The sequence below is a fragment of the Amblyomma mixtum genome, chromosome 2 (assembly GCF_055824585.1).
Source record: "Amblyomma mixtum isolate Tamu chromosome 2, ASM5582458v1, whole genome shotgun sequence".
NCBI lineage: Eukaryota > Metazoa > Arthropoda > Arachnida > Ixodida > Ixodidae > Amblyomma > Amblyomma mixtum.
The window spans coordinates 58,894,342-58,914,053 of record NC_143013.1 but is presented as its reverse complement, the minus strand read 5'-3'; the positions used below and the strand labels follow the sequence as shown (position 1 = coordinate 58,914,053).

General features: G+C 43.7%; 1 protein-coding gene across 1 annotated transcript in view; it reads right to left on the bottom strand.

Annotated features, from left to right (window-relative positions):
* LOC149359438 (hepatocyte growth factor receptor-like) overlaps positions 1 to 19,712 on the bottom strand; it is a 57,144-nt gene that overhangs the window by 29,241 nt on the left and 8,191 nt on the right. Inside the window, exons 3-8 of the mRNA XM_089567682.1 lie at positions 13,478 to 13,657; positions 12,495 to 12,626; positions 10,169 to 10,342; positions 7,761 to 7,909; positions 1,170 to 1,308; positions 271 to 407 (exon numbers count right to left, since the gene is read on the bottom strand). Coding sequence (XP_089423808.1) covers positions 271 to 407; positions 1,170 to 1,308; positions 7,761 to 7,909; positions 10,169 to 10,342; positions 12,495 to 12,626; positions 13,478 to 13,657 — 911 coding nt within the window. The remainder of the gene's footprint in view (positions 1 to 270; positions 408 to 1,169; positions 1,309 to 7,760; positions 7,910 to 10,168; positions 10,343 to 12,494; positions 12,627 to 13,477; positions 13,658 to 19,712) is intronic.

Below are 19,712 nucleotides of genomic sequence, written 5' to 3'. Positions count from 1 at the left end.
ACCCAATATTTAACTCCATGGTTTATCCCATTTCACAATCTCAGCCGCTTACTTTATGGTCGGTTTGTGTGTAGTAGGAATAAATGGCCAACCATTTGTTTGCATCATTCGGAACCTAGGGACGGGCAGCCAAATTCAGTATGCCTCGCATACCGCTAATTACCTTCAGCAGCAATCCTAGTTGCTTTCATTCGTATTAAAGCCTTTTCATAAGGCTTGCAATAAAGCCGGTTTACAAGACACACACACAAAAAAAAATTCTTTAGTTACCTTTGCATCCGACATATCTTATCGCCGACTTTTACAATCCGCTCAGACCCTGCGTCGAGGTCATCGCCACTGAGAATGATGTTAGTTTTTCCAGATGCCGGACGATAATTTGGCGTCACATTGCTGTACCTCACGGCCTACGGAAAAACAGAAGTAAATATTATCAACACATTTACAACGCAGCAGAAATGATAAAACAAACCCGAACAATGAGCTGGATGTATTTGTGTACCAAAAGCAAATGGTTTTTCATCGAGGAAAAGCATATCAATAAGCACTTTGTGTTCCAATGAATCCGTACCCTGTGGTAAAAAAAAAAAAAATGTATTCTTTGCCGTACCGTTGACAGATAACAAAAACGCCGGGTTGTTGGATAAGCACAAATAAAAAATGTGACTACATTGTGTGAAAGAGTGATAAAAATTGAAATTCTCCACACCACTCAGTGATGTAACCCTTTAGGCGAACGTGTTTGCTAGACCACCGCATATCTGCGCTAGAGCCTACAATACAAGCACATGAGACCACAGCAGTAACTTGTGCAATGATTTTCAGCCATTGTTCCTACTCACTTAACGAAGCTTCTTCTCTACTACTTTCCATGAGAAGATACATTGATCTAATGCTGAGGCGAACATTGCTTCCAATGACTCACGGCAACTTTCACGTTCCTTATGCGACAGCAGCAACCACAGCCCACCAAGAAAGTTTCACTAAGCATCTTAAAACCACACTTTCTGCAAAACCGGAAGCAATATGACTGCTTGTTTTAAAAACGCGGTCTGGCACAGTCCGAGAATCTTTTGAGTTTACGTGTCACAAAACTAAAGTCGCGTTACTTGAACGGGAGTTACTTGCATACAGCTTAGAATGTAATCCTTTAGTGCAACTAAACTCACCTTGTAGACGAAGCCAGGCTGGAGGGTGCGACTGTCAAGAATGTCGTACTTTTTAGCGGCGTTCCTGCGCGTATCGTTCACTGATACAACCAAGTCGACAATCGAGCTGTTCAGCCCAGCAGGGGTTTTACAGGTCACTCTGGAAGACGAAATGAAGATCAGTTTGCAAGTTTTCTCGTTCAAAAGCAGCAAACAGAAGGAATTGAAGTGAAAAATATAAACACTGTGAATGATGTTGCGATACTATGAGCGCAGAAATCAGCCTACGGTGGACCACAGCTCCACCTTGTAGCTGAATTTTCGGTATCTGATTACTATAGCACATTAAGAGTTGAGCAAATAGGTACACAGAGGAGCCGCCGCGGTGGCTCAGGGGTTATGGTGCTCGGCTGCTGACCCGAAAGACGCGGGTTCGATCCCGCCCGCGGCGGTTGAATTTCTTTGGAGGAGAAATTCTAGAGGCCCGTGTACTGTCCGATGTCAGTGCACGTTAAAGAACCCCAGGTGGTCGAAACTTCCGGAGCCCTCCACTACGGCGTCTCTCATAGCCTTAGTCGCTTTGGGACGTTAAACCTCATAAACCTAAACCTAGGTACACAGAGGAAAAAATGTCTGATATAACATAACGTATTTTTTGCGTTTTGAAACCGATAACGTTAGTACCCCCCGTTTCGGAAAAAAACTGTCCTGTGGCAGCGTCAGTGGCTTCGTCGACGAAAGTTTGAAGCCTCGACCCAGAGCGGCCGGAGATCGGATATAATTCGAAGCTCTCCACAACGCATTATTTTCTCTCTTTCTTCGTGCACACCTTCCTTTCCCTTTTCTTGACGGTGTGGTTAAACTGCTGCTTTCTTGCACAAATTTTGAATATTGCGTTATTGTAATGTACTGGCTGAGCGGGATTTATGTACCGAAAATACTCAGGCTATGAGGTACGCCGTAGTGAACGGCACCGGAAATTTTAACCACCTGGGGTTGTTAACGTACACTGCCATCCAACAGTACATCGGCCTCTAGAATTTCACCTTCATCATATTGGACCACCACTTCCGGGATTGAAACGCGCCGTTCAAGACAGCAGCCAAGCACCAGAGCCATTGAGGCACTACGGCGGCTATTGTAAGGTACAGTCATGGAGATATTGAAGGCCCAGATCTATTGTAAAATTTTCCCGTCGCTCGCATCGAGTAGTCACGACTGCCATAGAAAACTAATAGGAATAGTTATTGGCGTGAAAAAAAAATTAACTGCTCAAAAATGCTAGGCTGCCGAGGTTAGATCCGTGGATATATAGATTGTTATAGAGAAATCTTAGCATGCATGAAAAATTGCGCTCGTAAACCCTTTCCCCTCGAAAACTGTTTTCTCCAGAATTTGTGAGTATGCAACATTACTCTGCAAACCTCCATTACGCCATTTCTCTCTTCTTCCGGCTTGCACTCTCTTCTAACCGCTATCAGAAGTGAGGCAGGCATTCCGTACTTTTGCTTTCTTCAAAAGCAATACTCATTTTTTACACTGTAGCTTTTAAGGTTTCCTTCGAAAGAGAACACGACGTCGGCGTCGGAGTTGCCGTGATTGGAAATTTCTGATTGGACGAGAGGGTACTAACGTAGAAGAGAAGTTTCGCTAAACATGAAAAAGTGTTAAGGTTCTAGCGTATTTAAACCGAGTAGACATGCGAAAGGATGCGTTAGCCTGCTTTACTCACGTACTTGCTTTCTTGTGTCATCAATACCTCTGGCGATGATATTAATCTCACATTAAGAGGAGATCGACGTTACACTGATCGATTTGTTCATGCCGCAGATGGAACTTGATGAAGGCGACGGTGTGCAATGCACAGCGAGGCAGTTCGTTGGAGCTCAACGCGAAGTGTAATCGGCTGCTCGACAGCATAGTGCTTTCTTGAAGTGGCCAGCGAAGATCACCTGTTCGCGCCGCCGGGCGTTCGAAACCCAGTCGCGGCAATGTATATTTTATTTCTGCACCCTAATTATCATGCAAACCACAAGATTCTTCGCTAGGTTTGACCCTGGATAGCAGTGCTTTCGCACTAAAAGGTGAGCAAGCAGAGTCGCCCCGCTATGCTTTTGGTCGGCAGCTGTGCACGCTCTCTACATCAGTGCGGAAGGCTCGTTCAGTTGACTAAATCAAGGCCTTGTACGAGCAGTTCAGAGAGCACAAGAGGAGAATTGCATTACAGCAGCACTTGGTCAACAGAGGTGAGTAATTAGCGTCCCAAGGAATACGGACGATGATGTCGAAGAAAGCACTATATGATGGCAACAAGCGTGTCAGTGTCTGCAAAAAGGTGCGCCAGGGGACCCCCAAGCGACCGCAGAGATTCTGTAACGCCACTGCGTCATTCTATTGGGGTGAACCAAGTCTAGCTCAAGACTCTTTTTTAACTACACGTGACAGTAATTAAGCCTTTCCTTTCTTCACAAAGCAATGTACGGAGGCAAAATATTGAAAGCCCCGACAAATGCGCATGGCTTGGCATTCTTTGCCTTAAGAGACCGCTCCGAAAGAAAACGACAAAAAAAATTCAGCCGAATTAGCTTGCTTGGCCAAATGCGAAGTATATGCCCTGGCACGCCGTGTATCATTTCCTTTTTGGTTCGAGGCTTGGGCCTCAGCTGAGGCTTAACGCAAAGATTGAAGAGATCAATTATTGGAGAACTTTGTTGTAGCGAATTTTGGGGAAGTTTAACGCTACTTAAGAGGACACTGCTCAAGCGATGTGTTCTGGATCCATTGCGCACGGATGGAAGGTGAACACGACGAGATAAATAGTACAGAGCGAGAGAGTGGCAGTTAAACACGAGCGGTGATCGCTTGTGTCGACTGCGTAGTGTTCTCGTACAGTGGCCAGTGATGCTGATCTGTTCACGACGCCACGGCTTCGAAAAAAAGGTGCGCAATCGCGGCCTTATTTATGATATTCCTCGAGGTCTAGCTGGCTTTAGAGACTCAGACAAACGGTTTTTTTTTTCGAGATAGGAAGAGTGGTAAAGAAATAGTCGATTTGCGTTGTTAGGCTAAAGGCGAATTAGGTGCGTTGGCACTTCAGTTTTCACTTTGGTTGCGGTTTGCGGATCGGTTTTTCACGGATGGATATACGCGAAATGCATCATTTTGCACTTAAGAGTCATAGATCCCTGTGTGTCTTTTGCGTGCTTTGCTGTATACATGACGCACTGATCGGCCAGCTGTGTGCTCTGAAGCCCATTGCGAAAATAAGTTAATTTTTTTGTTCATATTTGATGCGCGTCTTGTTGTAATATACAGGCTGTATTTTCTATTTTCGGTGATATCTGCGGGTCGTTAAACCGTCAGCCTGAAGAGGGACCTCCCTACAACGACTTCTGTGGCAAAATTACATATACAATATAGAATAAAAAAAGGCCCTTTTCTTTTTCTGGGCGGCCTTATCCCCTCATTCGAGTCGATGAAAGCAAGTTAGGACTATTCACGGCAGTGAAATACTACCGTGAAATACTAGCTTGCCCTCTTTCGGAATCCACTCCGTTGACCGTAAGTACCAGCCTTTATCTTGTGTTCGCATTATATGCCCTGCCCAAGGCCATTTCTTCTCTTGATTTCGACTAGGATATCATTTACATGCGTTTGATCTCGCACCCACTCTTCCATGTTCCGGTCTCTTAACTTTACACCTATCATTTTTCTCGATCCCGATCGCGGCGGTTGAATTTCTTTCGAGGAGAAATTCTAGAGGCCCGTGTACTGTGCGATGTCAGTGCACGTTAAAGAACCCCATGTGGTCGAAATTTCCGGAGCCCTCGACTATGGCGTCTCTCTTAGCCTTAGTCGCTTTGGGACGTTAAACCCCATGAACCAAACCAAACCTATCATTCTTTTTACCATAGCTCAGTGCGTTGTCTTTAACTTAAGCTGAACTCTTTTCGTTAGCCTCCACGTTTCTGCCCAGTGGTGAGTACCGGTAAGATGTAGCTGTTGTACACTTTTCTTTTGACGGATATAGATAAACTTGCATTCATGATCCGAGAGATCCTACCATATGCGTTCTACCCTATTCTTATTCTTCTCGCTATTTTTCACTCCTGAACCGGATCAGCGGCCACTACCTGCCTTAGCAGACGTATTACCTTACCATGTCTAGCACCTCCCTACCAACTGTGAACTGTGGTTCCCTTGCGAGACTGTTGAAGATTACTTTGGTCTTCTGCATGTTAATTTTAAGACCTACTGTTCTGCTTTGCCCCTCTAACTCTTTGAACACGCTGTGCAGCTCTTCTCTTGAGTGACTTAGCAAGACAATGTCATCAGCGAATCGCAAAGTGCTTACGTGTTGTCCAGTAACTCTTACCCCCAACTGTTCCCTTTTTAACCCTCAGAACATGTCCTGTAAACAGGCTGCGAATAGCATTGGTGAGATCATGCCTCCCTGCCTGGCACCTTTCCTGATTGGAATATTATTGCGTACTTCATGAAGTACTATGGTATCTGTGCAGTCGTTATAGATATGTTCCAGTATTTTCACATAAGACTCTTCTATACCATGATTCCGCAATGCCTGCATGACGGCTGACGGATCATCTTAGTCAAATGCTTCCTCGTAACCGATGAACGCTATATATAGAGACTGGTTATATTTTGCAAATTTCTCCATCACCTGATTGATAGTGCGAATATGGTCTAATGTCGAGTATCCTTTGCATATACATATACGAAATTTCAAAAATGACTCCTCAAATGAGGCGATGTCGGACGTAAGCACTAATGAAGTAGTGCTGAATGTTATTTTCTGTTCGTTCAATACTTCGCTTTGGAATCCTCCGATTTTTTTTGCGACATGCAAGACTGTGCGTCGGCACCGCTCCTTAGTTGCTAACAAGAGGCGTATACGGTAAACGCCGCATGAAGACACTTGCACTGCCCGTCTAAGAGTGTACATACTTGATTATTATGCGTCAAAAATATCTAAGAAGAATAATACTCCTGCTCCCACCCCTTCCTGAAACGGGCTTTCAGTCAACTGTACAAGCGATTAATATGTCCTTGAATGGACAGCTAGGTTATCGCAAAGCAGAAATTAGCGAAATATAGGACGAGCTCTGTAGATCCTTGGTAAAAATTTTGCAGCCCCGTTTCGTAATTCTACCATCATGATTGATGAGTGGCTGTGGGCAGTTTAAGTACATCTCAAATTTGTCTCAGGAAACAAAAGTAAGAGTGTTTGAAGAAACGTACTCTGCTTCCTCGTCGCAACGCTAAATAAGACATACGGCCATAAATTAAAGAGATGGGTGAAGCGAATACTCCTGTATAAAAAAAATGGGTTACTGGAATGTCCAATTAGAGCACTCCTTTTGGAGCAAACACAAGTATAAACAGATGGAGCAATATTGCAGATTTTTTTTTATTCCAGGCAAAAGGCTGATTCTAACGCAACAGCTTTAAAATAGCCACCAGCAGAAAATCCGCCGTCGTCATCAGCGTCTCCGTTCTTTGCGAAAAACGTTAGAGATCACTGCGGCACCCGCATTAGAGAAATGCGCAAGCATGACGTCACATTTTATGAGGTGACACCTTATGACGTAACACCGTAACACTTTCACGCTATGCACGTCAACTGAGACTCGTGACCGGAAGTCTAGACCGTCAAACCGGAAGTCTGTCACTTACCGATCAGTTATTGACCACTTCTCGATCAGTTATCGATCACTTATCGATCACCTAACGATACCTTATCGATACTACAATTAACTGTCTTAATTAATCATGCTCCATGAATTGCCCCCGTCAGTTTTCCAATTTCTTTTGAAACGTTCGTTTTCAAATTTCGGGCCAAGCGTTTTCTCCGCCCACTCTTCCGGTCACGTGGTCCGGCGTTTTCAAATTTGGCGTCACTTTTGCTCCGGCCCTGCCCACTTTTAGACATTTTTGGCTCTAACTAATTACGTAACAAACCCACCCTAACCATTGTGTCATTTGCATATCCTCTTTCGATGCTCTATCCAACAATACCGTTCTTTTACCGATCTACCAACTAGTTCTTCTTTTAAAGGGCCGAGACTATCTAGTCCACGCCGAAATCGCCTACATAGCCATAGAATGCTTACGCATTAAAATCCCCGAAGCAACGTAGGTGGTCCACCTTGGTCACCTGACCTTGTGCAGTCATCACAACGTGCCCAACGGTTTGTTAGCAAACTTACTGCAATGACAGGTGGCAGTCAAATTAATGACAGATCTCGAGAAGTTGCTAGGGAAAGAAAACCTGGCTCGCACAAGCCCCGCCGGTGGCAGTACCTGCCATCGGACGGCAGTTGCGCACCGCTGAACTGCTGCACCACTGCGCCGGGACTGGTGTGAGGACTTCTAAAGATCCTTGAAACTTCAGAATAACCGCTTCGGAATGTATGTGCACTAAATAATTAACGCTAGGGCACTGTACCCTTAAAGCTTCAGTGTCTCCTCCGTTTTGTCAACTACATATCCTGAAGCTTGGCAGGCTTTTCTGCCGACTTGCCAGGTTGCATTTCACGCAGTGGTCTGCAATTTCGGGATGCATCACACGTCTACTGCGCACTGCGTACTCACCGGCTTGAACTCCATTCTTGAATATCGCACACGCGGCCGCCTATAAGGATCTCAATGGTGCTGTCAGGCTTGTGCTCTGGCGTACCCAGGTAGTCACCTTCTATGGTTACTGGGCTGCCGGCTAATATGGATCCGCTCACTGGATACACCTGGAACAATTGCATGCATAGCTTCTGTTTCTGGTGTTCAAATTCTTGCTCAACCTTGTTGAAGCGGTGTTATATAGTCAGCAAACGGCCATGTGTCCTCGGAGGACATAGGGCCAAAGATCAGTTCCAACAGATCTTAGTCGTTAAGTAACGCCTGCTCATGCGATCAGGCTTTATTTTCACGTTTTTGAGAGTTCTGACTAGCGAGGCGTGTTTTGTTGATACAGGTGTCCACGCAAGCGAGCTAATACAGATGCTTCGGGTCTACGTTTTTTTACTTTTAAAAAACTTTTATAGTTAGATGGTCATGAAGAAACAACCAAAAACCATCGAATAATGCTGCATTCCCCACAGCTTATTTTCACTCCATCGCGAGTTTTTTAGAATGTACAGTGTGATCGCATAAGAGAGCGGTTTTAGTTTTTTCACTATCTTCGCTTTGAGTAATTCAACTAGTCTGACGGAACAGTACACCCCTGTATGCTCAGTGGTGCGCAAATGATTGCATTCACCAGCGTATAACTAACGGATTTCTTTCACTGTGCAGTACGCTTTCCTGCGTTACCTGCTAGCCATCCCAGCTTCTATATAGCCCCATTGTTTGAGACGATAGATAACATTTATCTTAAAAATGATACGCATGCAGACCCATAGGTGTACACTGACTTACCGTGATTATGGCATCGTTTGTTTGTTTCTGGTACAGTTTATTTGCATATTTTGAGCCACAGCCAAATTTTTCGAAGGTTGCAGCACCGGAGGCTCCGATTATCGAAGACGAGAAATCCATGGTGGCCAGCAATAAAGTCTAGCTAAATTAATAGAACTTCATAATGAATTTTTTACGACAAATTACTGTTCCTTCAGGCGTTTGCGCTTGCAAATCCGTGCCTAAGAGGCTGATCCTTAAACATGTAAGCATTTTTTTTCAATGCGATAAAATGTGTTTGCTGCCATTAAGAGAGGGGAACAAAAAGTTTCGGTTGGTTAACTGCTTTTAGAACGTTGCATTTTTGTGATACCTGTGCTAATCCGTTGCGCTAACTCCTTGTCGTTGCTCAGTGTTACGCGTTTTAACGCTGCATGCGTACTAGGCTATTCTGCGCTATCAGTTCATAGGTTTAATGGTTTCCCGAGCTGATGCAAAGAAAGCGGTAATTATAAATACCCTGACGTCCTTATGTTTCAATCGTAGTTTGAATGTCATACTGATTATAGTCTAATTAAGTTTACATTAGATATATTTACAGCGCTTAGGCTTTATAATCATTAAAAAGTAATAAATACAATAACGGGAATAACACGGATTTTAAATACTGGTACTTTTTGGCAAATCAGCTCAGAAAGTTATAAGCAATATCTCCTTATTTTTTGTGTCAGCTAACCTTACCGTACCCTGTTTTCCAGAACCTAGTGGGCATCATACAAAGAATATTATTATTGCTGGCCGCCTCGTGAAGACAAAAAGAGTGATCAAGTGCTCTGCGTGACTCATTTCTCTACCCCATGAGCGCCGAAAACATGCCGAGAGTTGCCATGACGTACAGGAATTGCAACTGGACCCGCCGAGCACTGGAGGGCGATCGGGTGGAGGGAGCCATGAGAATTGGGAGGGGGTCGTGACTAGGAGCCCGTGAATCGTCGCAATCAGAAATTAGAGGTGAAAGCCCACATATAGGCTACAGCGCTACCTGCAAATAGTTGACTGCCGACGGTATATTGAAAGGTACAGCGTAACCAGCAAAATAGGCTTCTCTACGATATGCTGTAGCCCTCAAAAATGACAGTGTTGGGACAGTACCATTCACTGCAGATCGATGCGTACCGGGCATCACTTCTCTGAGTGAGGGCAACCACTGGCAGACATGGAATGCAGGTAACTGAGTATGCAGATGCAATCTGATTTCTCATGTCATTTTATTTTTTAACTTAATGCAGGCATCCGTGCCACAGAATGATTTCAATATAAGTTTCCAGTGCTTGGCTATGCTTAGGATCATAACGAAATAATGGAAGAAACATGCAAGCCCAATTTTTCAAAAATGTTGAAAGTGAAAGACTATTGTGCACAACCGAAACAAACAACACTGTTACTATGCCAGTAAAGCCTACAGGCTGATATGCAGTCCCAGTCGTCTGATAAAAGCAAGGAAGACATTTTCAGGGACGTATAGTGAACTCCGTCAACATCTGATGAAAACTAGGGAATTGAACAACCGTGAGCGTAGAGAAAACTCGGAAAACGTAAACAATGCTTACGTGGTCAATTTGTATGGGACAGCGGTCGACGAAAAATGCTGTGCCCTGTGGGCATTCAGCAAAATGGGCGCAGCGATTTCCGCACCAGCCGCACACAAGGGGATCCTCACGACTTTGCGTGCACAGTGAGCATTCCTCATATATGCTGCATGAGCCAACTGGCAACTGGAGGACCTACGGAGAAAAAAGGCAAAAAGCGCTAGTGTTACATATAGTAGCTCAAGCTTACCAAAACTCTTTTGCCGTCACATTGTATTGTGAGGATGTACTATCAGCGTCAAATGAAACGCGAACAAAACAACTAGAACGCGAGCACAAAAAATAGAGCATATTAGAGGCTGGAGATGAAATACAGGCGTGGGCTATTAACATTTCAGAAGAGCGGTCTTTTGGGCTTCGATGGAAAATTCAACTGCTCAAGTATATTGCCTCCCTGGTATAATATCTGCGAGTTTTGCTGTTCACGTTTCAATTGGCTTGTTCGCGTTTCAATTCACGCTGATGGTACGTGTGTATATATATATATATATACATATTTATATTGTAAAGTGGTTTGCGATCGTTCCAAATCTTCTAGACATAAGAGCTGCTCTTGTTCTCACCCGTGTAAAACTCAGGTCTTGCTGAGGTGCTAGAAGAGCATCACTATGTGACCCAAAAGTAAACCACTCGGGGTCCTTAATTTTTACACGGAGTACACACTAAAGTGGATGTATTTGATGACAAACTAGTGCTGTTCTCATGTTGGCTTATGAGTGCGCGATATGAAAGAAGGCACGAATCACAACGCTAAAACATTTTCCCCCATGGTGATGACCATTCCTTCCTGGTGAGTTTTGGAATCTGGCTGACAATACAATGAACACCAATACAAGCTTTCTTTGGCTGCAGTTTAAGAGTGAAGTAATTATATCCTCGCTCTCGTTATGCCGTGCTCAAATACAAGCGTATGTGAGAAGACAGTGGCTTCAAATTTCTGGAGCCCTTCACTACGGCGTCTCTCATAGCTTGAGTCGCTTTGGGACGTTAAACCCCATAAAAACCAAACCAAACCAATACAAGGATTATACCAACAAGACGGAGGTTGAAAGGGGCAGTATAGCGAAAAATAAAAATTCTTGATTCATACACGCATTCAAGTCTGGCCACGCACAATTTATCACCCAGTCGAGGTAGCTAGTTTTTGACAGCTTTGGATAATTTTATGATTATCATTCAGACAAATTTTCGGGCTACGTTACCAAAGAAGCTGCGAGTTTAGAGCAAACAATGCTCAGGTTATTACATAACCCGCAAAAACTGCTAACACTGTGAACAATTAGTTCTATTCGGTGTTTTCCCAAAGGCATTGTACAATGAACACTTTTTTGTCATCAGTTCTATGAGCCGGAATTTTAAGGCGTACGTATCAAGGGAACGAACGCTAAAGAGAACTCATGTGCAGGACCTGGTGACATACTAAATTCATTCTTTCGACGTTACACTGAATCCAGGACAATATCATAGCAGCCATTTTCGCCTATCTAAGCACGGCAGATACAGCGGATGGCTGATAATGTAGTACGTTGTATCTCGGTTCACATGATCTGCAAGGCAAACCATTGTGAAATTTGCAAAATCTTTAACTCATGTAAAATACATCAACTCCTCAGCACTGATTTTATCTTTAAGCTTCTTGAGAATAATGAATTGCCGGCTCTTTAGCACAGACTTTGTAAGAGGCTGTCAGCATGCTCTGTACTTCTGGCAGCTTCCAGTCCATAATACCGCTGTGGCCACAACAACCAGTCCAGCACATCTTATTTAGCTTCTTTAATAAAAAGTATGACCCCGTACATTATAGGCAGTATCCAAGTATCCGGCTATATCCGTACATAAAAGTTGTGTGGGCTCCTCTGGGCTTCTTCTATGTTCTTGCAGTTTGGTTTTATTCAAACCACTCAAGTTTTACTAAGCTTGAATGAAGCCTAGTGCAAAGCAAAACTCTAAAATTTCTGTCGTCAAATAGAATTTGTTGTAGTTGAAACAAAAAGCTCTTCTACTAACGGCAAAGTTTCCCCAGTACCTGCCGTAGCGACATGCCCAGTTTTGCGGTGATCGTCTTCTTCAGACTACAGAAAATTTGTTGCACCAGGAGGGTGAAAAGGTTTTGTCGCAACTTGGGACCGACTTTGCTTTTGACTCAGGTATTTGTTTTTCTAAGATGGGCAATAAGTGTACCGCGAAACTTGTGAAGAAACAAAAAATAATGACAGCGGGATATCCTTAGTGTGGGAAGGATGGGAACTGAATACGCAGTTGCTCTTTATGCGAATTTCAGAAATACCATTTCGCCGGTCATAAAATAGCCATAGGCTCCCGTCTGATCAATGGCAGTGCTTTTGCGTATTCCCGTGCTCCCGAAGTCGGAAAGGTCCAGCGATGTGAGCAGATGAGGTGAGTCATTTTGTAGCACAACCTGCAAAAAAAAAAAAAAGACGCGCAATCAGGTCTCGTTCGCATCAGCGGAGGCGTCTCCCTACAGCACTGCTAATAGTAAACGCATTTTTTCGTGGAAGAGTTCTTTCCTTCGGAAACAGCGAACGAGCAGCGCTGTGAGGACATTCAAGGCTAACCGTTCTGCCAAAGATTAAACGGCGTTTAATATGCCGTAAGCGCCTAGACCATTAGAATATTGGAAAAAACTCTTAGCTTCCAGAATTCATGAAAAATTGCGCCTTTATCACAAAGATTTAATTTCCATTACAGAAAATAGAAATTAAGAAAGAAAATTTGGAGCAAGTTCATAACTGAATTTAGTTAACTTTGATCATGTGTAATGTATAACAACGACAAAGTGGCGGAAAAATACGCAGAGTCGTGCAGAGAATCGCGAGGAAACTTCGAAAGTGCTCCGTTGCCTACCACGCAGCGTTGCAAACACATAAACTTTAGTCTATTTTGTGGCGGTGTTAGAAACGGCTGTCTCTCGGTGCAGCGGTACTGAGCGCAACCGCTGAGCGACTGCGTTGTTAATTGTATCAGCACTCACCGCGATCTATGAATGTCGCACATTTTGCGTAGCTGCGTGGTCGGGATTGAAATGGAATGAGAATTGAAATAGATTGGGCAGTGAAAGAAAACTCAGGATTGTAATAGAATCAGAAATAGAATAGAGTGGCGAGTGAAAGACACAGGCATTCCCTGCTCATCAATCCAACTCGTCGCCCCTATTTTTTTTTCCTATTTTAATGGCCGCTCTCTAGGAAGAATTTGAACTCGGACGACGGCCGCAATCGGAAGCATATTAGGAAAGCACATTCTACTCGCCTTATGAAGAAAACTCTGGTCATCGCCGGCCCAGACAACGATGGTGCCATTTTGCTCCATAACGGTGAGGGAGGTTGTCACTCTTCCTGGGAAAGTAAGCACGGCCCGCCCAATGAGGGGGACCAAGCTTTCAATGTATTTGTTGCTTCCAGGGGTGCAAGTCATGTCGTCCATTGCTGCCTGCATGCAAGCGCAACATAAATACGTGCAGCCTGTCTTGAGTATCACGCTTACATACTTGTGTCCTTTATGGAGACTTGTTCTGGTTCCTGCTGGGCTATCGGTGTTTTATTATTAACTACAAATATAATCATGTCCCTGAGTTTCTACCAGGTTATCGCGGTTTATTATTATTACAAATATTATCGTGCCCCTGAGGACATTACTCAGGTGAGTGGAAAGCTAAGTATAATTAACCCAACCCACACATGCACTGAGATTACAGCCGTTTATTGCAAGACAAGATACGTTTCACTTTGTTGAACAGATGTCCGATTAGAAGAAATGTGCAACCTCAAGGCAAATAAAATAGGAACACAAGAAAGGAACTTTCAGCCAAAAATGAAGGACTAAAAACACTCTATAAAGCAAAAATAAAACCAACGACGTCAGGAGCAGGAAATCGTGCGTGACCACTAGATCTGCAGGCAAATAATTAAACTGGTACGATGGAGCATGAATCAAATAATTGAGTACCTCCGTGGTTCGACAAAGTGGAATGCCAATTTTTGTGGGTGATCGGCGCGTGACGGAACAAATTTTTGTAAAATGACCCATGTATTTATCCGTTGACATTTAGGTAGTAGATCTTAGCGAAGAGACAGAGGTCTGACAAGCCTATTCACAGTGAATGTGCTGTGAGTGGCGATGTGTTTTTCATTAGTCAAACGCATTATGTGCGGTCACAGGCGTAGGAGAAAAAACGAGCTGCGCGGTTTCTAACAGTTTTTTAGAAGTATATGAGCGACTTGGTTTCAGGGTCCCATATGTACTCAACGCTATAAAGTTTAGATCTGGGCATTTTTCTATGGAGTTAGCGTGAATTGGATGCACTAGAAAGGCTTCCTCTTAGGTAGTTCAGCTTGAGGTTAGCGTTTTCAGTAATGTAGGTGATATGATGGTTACTGAATAAATTTTATGCCCGAAAAACTCTTATGTATTTAAAGGACCTGACCGGCGCTAATGAAGCATTTTTTGTGCTCCTAAATTCCGGTGATAACATTGCGCTATGTAGAAAGCGCACTGTGTCTAGGACCATTTGCCAGTCAGTAAAACAGTCGACATCTGTTTGGAGAAAATCGGCGTCACTATAGTTTTGAATGTCACTGAAAATAACGTAATAATCATCATCAAATATAACAGACGATTTCTGTTACCGAAATAATTAATGAAAATATTTAGTCCGTGTTTTTTTAGGCAGCAGTTAAAGTACAGAAGGTCTGTTGCTAAAGGAAGGAAGGACCGCGTAGGCATTAAGTAATGAGGAATTTATGCGGAAAGGGGGGGGGGGGGAACTTAGCGAATAAAGACCGTGGTAAAAATGCATTTCGGACATATTCAATATTCCTCATATTAATTTGCGTTATTTTGTTCGTACATTTAGATATCAAAATGAATACTTCCTAAGTATGCTAGGAGTAAAACTTCGAACATTCCTAAAAAGCTGTCAAAAATACAACTACTATGTATACAGATGGCAAAGTAATATGTGTGTATATATATATACCGGGTGGGAACCGAACCCACGACCTCCGATATTACGCGTCTGGTGCTCTACCAACTGAGCTACGGTGACGGCTTTCAGATCTGCTGCTTTCGGGCGTATTTGCGTTTATTTTAAAAGTCACCTAAACTTGACAGTATTCATCTGCGCCACCCACATTCATAAGCGGCGGACGTAGTACGTCCTGAGTTACTGCTGGTGTGACATTGAACGTCATCGAACGGTGAGGGTGGAAGCTGTGTGGGAACCCTATTATGCTTCCTAAGGCATCAAGACTGCCAGAACCGAGGCCCTCGTTAAGTAGTTAAGCAGACAAGCGAAGGGGATTGAAGGGCTCGTTATACAAATTAGAGAAGCCAACAGCCACGGAAACCAAGGAGGACAGGGGATTTTTAAATATTTATATCTTTTGTAGTTTTGCGCAGCAGATCTGACAGCCGTCGCCGTACGTCAGATGGACGAGCATCGGACGCGTAATTCGGAGGTCGTACGTTGGGTTCCCACCGGCGGAATGTGGTTGTTTTTTTTCTGATTTTGCAATCAATTAACTTTAAGCAATATTATATTCAGTATTATTCTTCATTGATCAACACCACAAAAAATTAAATATTAAAAAATCACCTGCGTTACTTGGTATATATGTATATATACATATATAGTAGTTGCAGCAGGTCTTGTCGTTCAATGGGCCAGGTAGACTTGTAGAAGAAGGGGTCACAACTTTGCGATTATCTTCATTTAATACTAACAGTTTCGAACGGAGGACCGTCCTTCCTCAGGGTATACACACGAATGACCACAAGGACCGCTCCCCAGCGGTGCAGGTGTTTTGGACCGTTGTAACGTGAGTTACGAGTCAGCCACAACATTTAGAGCTGTTTAAGACAAGCGGTCCGTTCTGTCATGTAATGTACCATACATATGCATGCGTGCGCTTGTTTCTTTCTTCTTTTTTCTTTTTGTATTTCGTTTTTTTTGTGGTTTTGCTTTGTACTTTCCTTATTAGAATATTGTTTTTTTTCCGTCTGCTGGGTTCACCACCCACACCGAAGGAAGCTTCTCTTGAAACATTCTTGCTGGCGCCTTCCGAGAAGCAACTAGTTCCCTCCCTATCTATTTCTATAGCTTTGTAACCCAAGCCTCTGCCGTTGCCTTCCTATATTTATTTTTGTTTTTCAATGTTACTTTTGCTTCCTTTATTTTTATATTTTTATGTATAAATGTTTTTCCCCTTCCCTGTCCTTCGCAACCCTCACCCTCTTCCCTCTAAATGGACTGGAGCACTTGCGTCTTATACCGACTTTGCGTCCCTTTCCTCTAACGGGAGAGAGAGTGGTTTGAATGACCACAATTTCTCATTTTCTCATTCGTGGATACACGAATGACCACAATTACACGAATATATATATAAGAAGATCAGTCTTCCGATCGAAACGTCGAGTTTAATAAATATTTTTCCTTTAACGAAGCGTATACTTCGCTATATATTCTTATAAGCAGTCTAGTACCTCACGCTTTCGCAACCTATATATATATATATATATATATATATATATATATATATATATATATATATATATATATATATATATATATATATATATATATATATATATTCGCCTGAGCCAACGCAGAACAAGGCGGATTCGCGTTGATCGACGGTGTGACGAATCACTGAACAGCGGATATGACGGTTTGGTCGATGACATTTTTAATGCGATAAGCATTCTCAGCCTCATCCCTAAGAAAACGCGGCGTTTTAAAAAAAGCTTGATGGCGCCGCAAGGTAATACATCACTTAGCCGTGAGATATCGTCGCACCACAAGTGCGACCGAGCGCGAGGTCAGAAAGCTGAAAATATTGCGACACGTGCAGCACTTCAAGAATCACCGACCAATCAGCTTGCTGTCTGTTACCTTAAATGTATTTACTAAGGTAATCGCTAATAGAGTCAGGACAACCTTAGAGTTCAATCAACCAAATGATCAGGCAGGATTTCGTAAATGACACTCGACAAGAGACCATATTCACGCTATCAATTACGTGATGGAGAAATGCGCAGAATATAACCAACCCATACATATAGCCTTCATTGATTAATAGAAAGCATTTGACTCAGTGGAAACCTCAGCTGTCATGCAGGCATTGCGGAATCAGGAAGTAGAAGAGTGTTATGTGAAAATATTGTAAGATACGACTGCATAGCTACCATAGTTCTCCATAAGGTCAGCAACAAAATTCCAATAAGGGAAGGTGTCAGGCAGGGAGACACAATCTCGCCAATCCTATTCGCTGCCTGTTTACAGGTGGCATTCCGGGCCTGAATTGGGAACAGTTGGCAATAAGAGTTAATGGAGAATACATGATTAATTTGCGATTCGCTGATGACATTGCCTTGCTAAGCCACTCAGGGCATGAACAGCAAAGCAGGATCAGAGTTAGACAGAAAGAACAGAACTGTGGGGCTAAAAAGTAATGTTCAACAGCCTAGCAAGGGAACAGTAGTAAGCAATTGGTAGCGGGGTGCTGGAAGTAGTAAGAGAATATGTCTACTTAGGGCAGGTAGGGACCGCTGGTCCGTATTGTGAGAGGAAATAACTTGAAGAATAAGAAGGGGGAGGAGCGCATATGGCAGGTTCTCTCATATCATGAATGGCAGTTTACAATGTCCGTCAAGAGAAAAGTGTACAAGAGCTGTATCTTACCAATACTCACCAAGGGGCAGAATCGTGGAGGCTTACGAAAAGAGTTCAGCTTAAAGGGAAGCTGAAGAGATTTTCGAATTCATTAAGATGCTCACGCATGGATGTGGGAACCTTAAAAATCATGCGGGTGAAATTTTTTTCCAGATTAATCACTTAGGAGCGACGTAATCGCCGTTTAAAATTGCGCGGTAGCTCCGCCCCCCGCTGTCCGCCGAGCGCTGCTGATGACACTGACGATGCGAGCCGAAACCGGAAACCGTTTGGTGGTGACGTAAACATTGGTGTTGCACCGCCTCGCAGCCTCCGCGACCGTGCTTGTTTCTGCGTGCGTGCCATCGTAAGCTGCTTCGATCTGCCGTGTGTTTCTGTATTCGTGCGTTTTTATGTTTGTGGTGACGTACAGAAACGTGTGCAGCATCGAGTGAAGCGGTGGACCACCATGCCGGCGTTCTGCGCAGCCTTCGGCTGCACTAACACCAGCGGCCGCGACGATGTGGTCTTTCATTACTTCCCGCAAAATAAAGAGCTTTCCGCGAGGTGGGTCGCTGCTGTGAAGCGAAGGGATTTCAAGCCCTCAAAGACTACAGTGCTATGCTCTGACCACTTTCATGATGAAGACTATAACCAGAGCCTGTCGATAATGCGTTCATTGGGCCTGTCAACAAAGTCAGCTCGACTGAAACCCGGCGCAATACCGCCTGTCTTCGCGCACAGGAGCTCGTCACCGCCACCGAGGCCAGCTTTCGCGAAAAGGAGGAAGCTCGAGGTAAGAATTTGTGTATTAACTCTATGAGAATTTGACTGCGCTAATCGGTGTTCTGTGTAGTGTATGGCGCGTAATTTCGTGGATGCAAGACTTTCGGTAGTAGTGAGATGAACGGCGCTGGAATGAGAACGTCAGGACGGCAGCAAACTGCAGCTTACAAAATAAGTGCTTTGCAGTTATGCTTGCAGGAATGCATCATGCATCTCGTACAGCATTACTCATATCAGAGCTCGGCCCTAAATTGTTTGGCTGTATAAAAATCTTAAACTGCTACTAATACTGCAAGAGGTGGAGCGACGCGAAGTGCGCCTCACAACCGGAGACTGCGCGCCGCGCGTGAGCAGAGAACTTCGTTTGGTAAGCGAGCTCGTGAAAAGACGTTATATGCAGCCTCTTAACTCAATTATGTTGGAGCTCAGATATTCTAAGATTCATGCGTAGCCCTTAGTGGCAAGAACATAGGGAGTAGTACGCGGCACATTTTTCTTCGGGCTCAGAGCGCCGCGAAAACTCTTCGCAGATGTTTCTGGTATACGGGCGCGCGGCGTTTCGTTTTCAGTTTGGTTTCGCCTGGGGCCTCGCTGATAGCTGCCTCGTCAGCGCCCAATGTCCGCAGTCTAGAGATGTGAAGGCCTGAAAAAAAACACTGCAATTTTGGAAAAAAACTGTTTTTTTTTCGTTTTTTTCAGACGAGGGAAAATGGAGAGAAACATCGAAAATTTCAATTTTCAATTTCAAAATGCAATTTGAAGGTTTTATGGCTGCTTGCCATAAAATCATTTAGTTTAGGTTTTTGTTTTTGCTTTGAAAACCATTACAGCATGCATCGTCAAAAGATTGGAGAGCAATCGTCATCGCCGGTGCCAGGTAGTGCTTTTAAAACCTTCGTGCTGCGAGTACGCGGGTTGAAGGCCAGGTCACATATAAGCTCCAGGCTTGACTTAAAACACACTAATAGTTTGAACAAAATGGCTGCAAATTCTACAGCGCTACACACACGGCATAAATAACATAGGCTGCTGTGCACGTAAGCGGTTTTA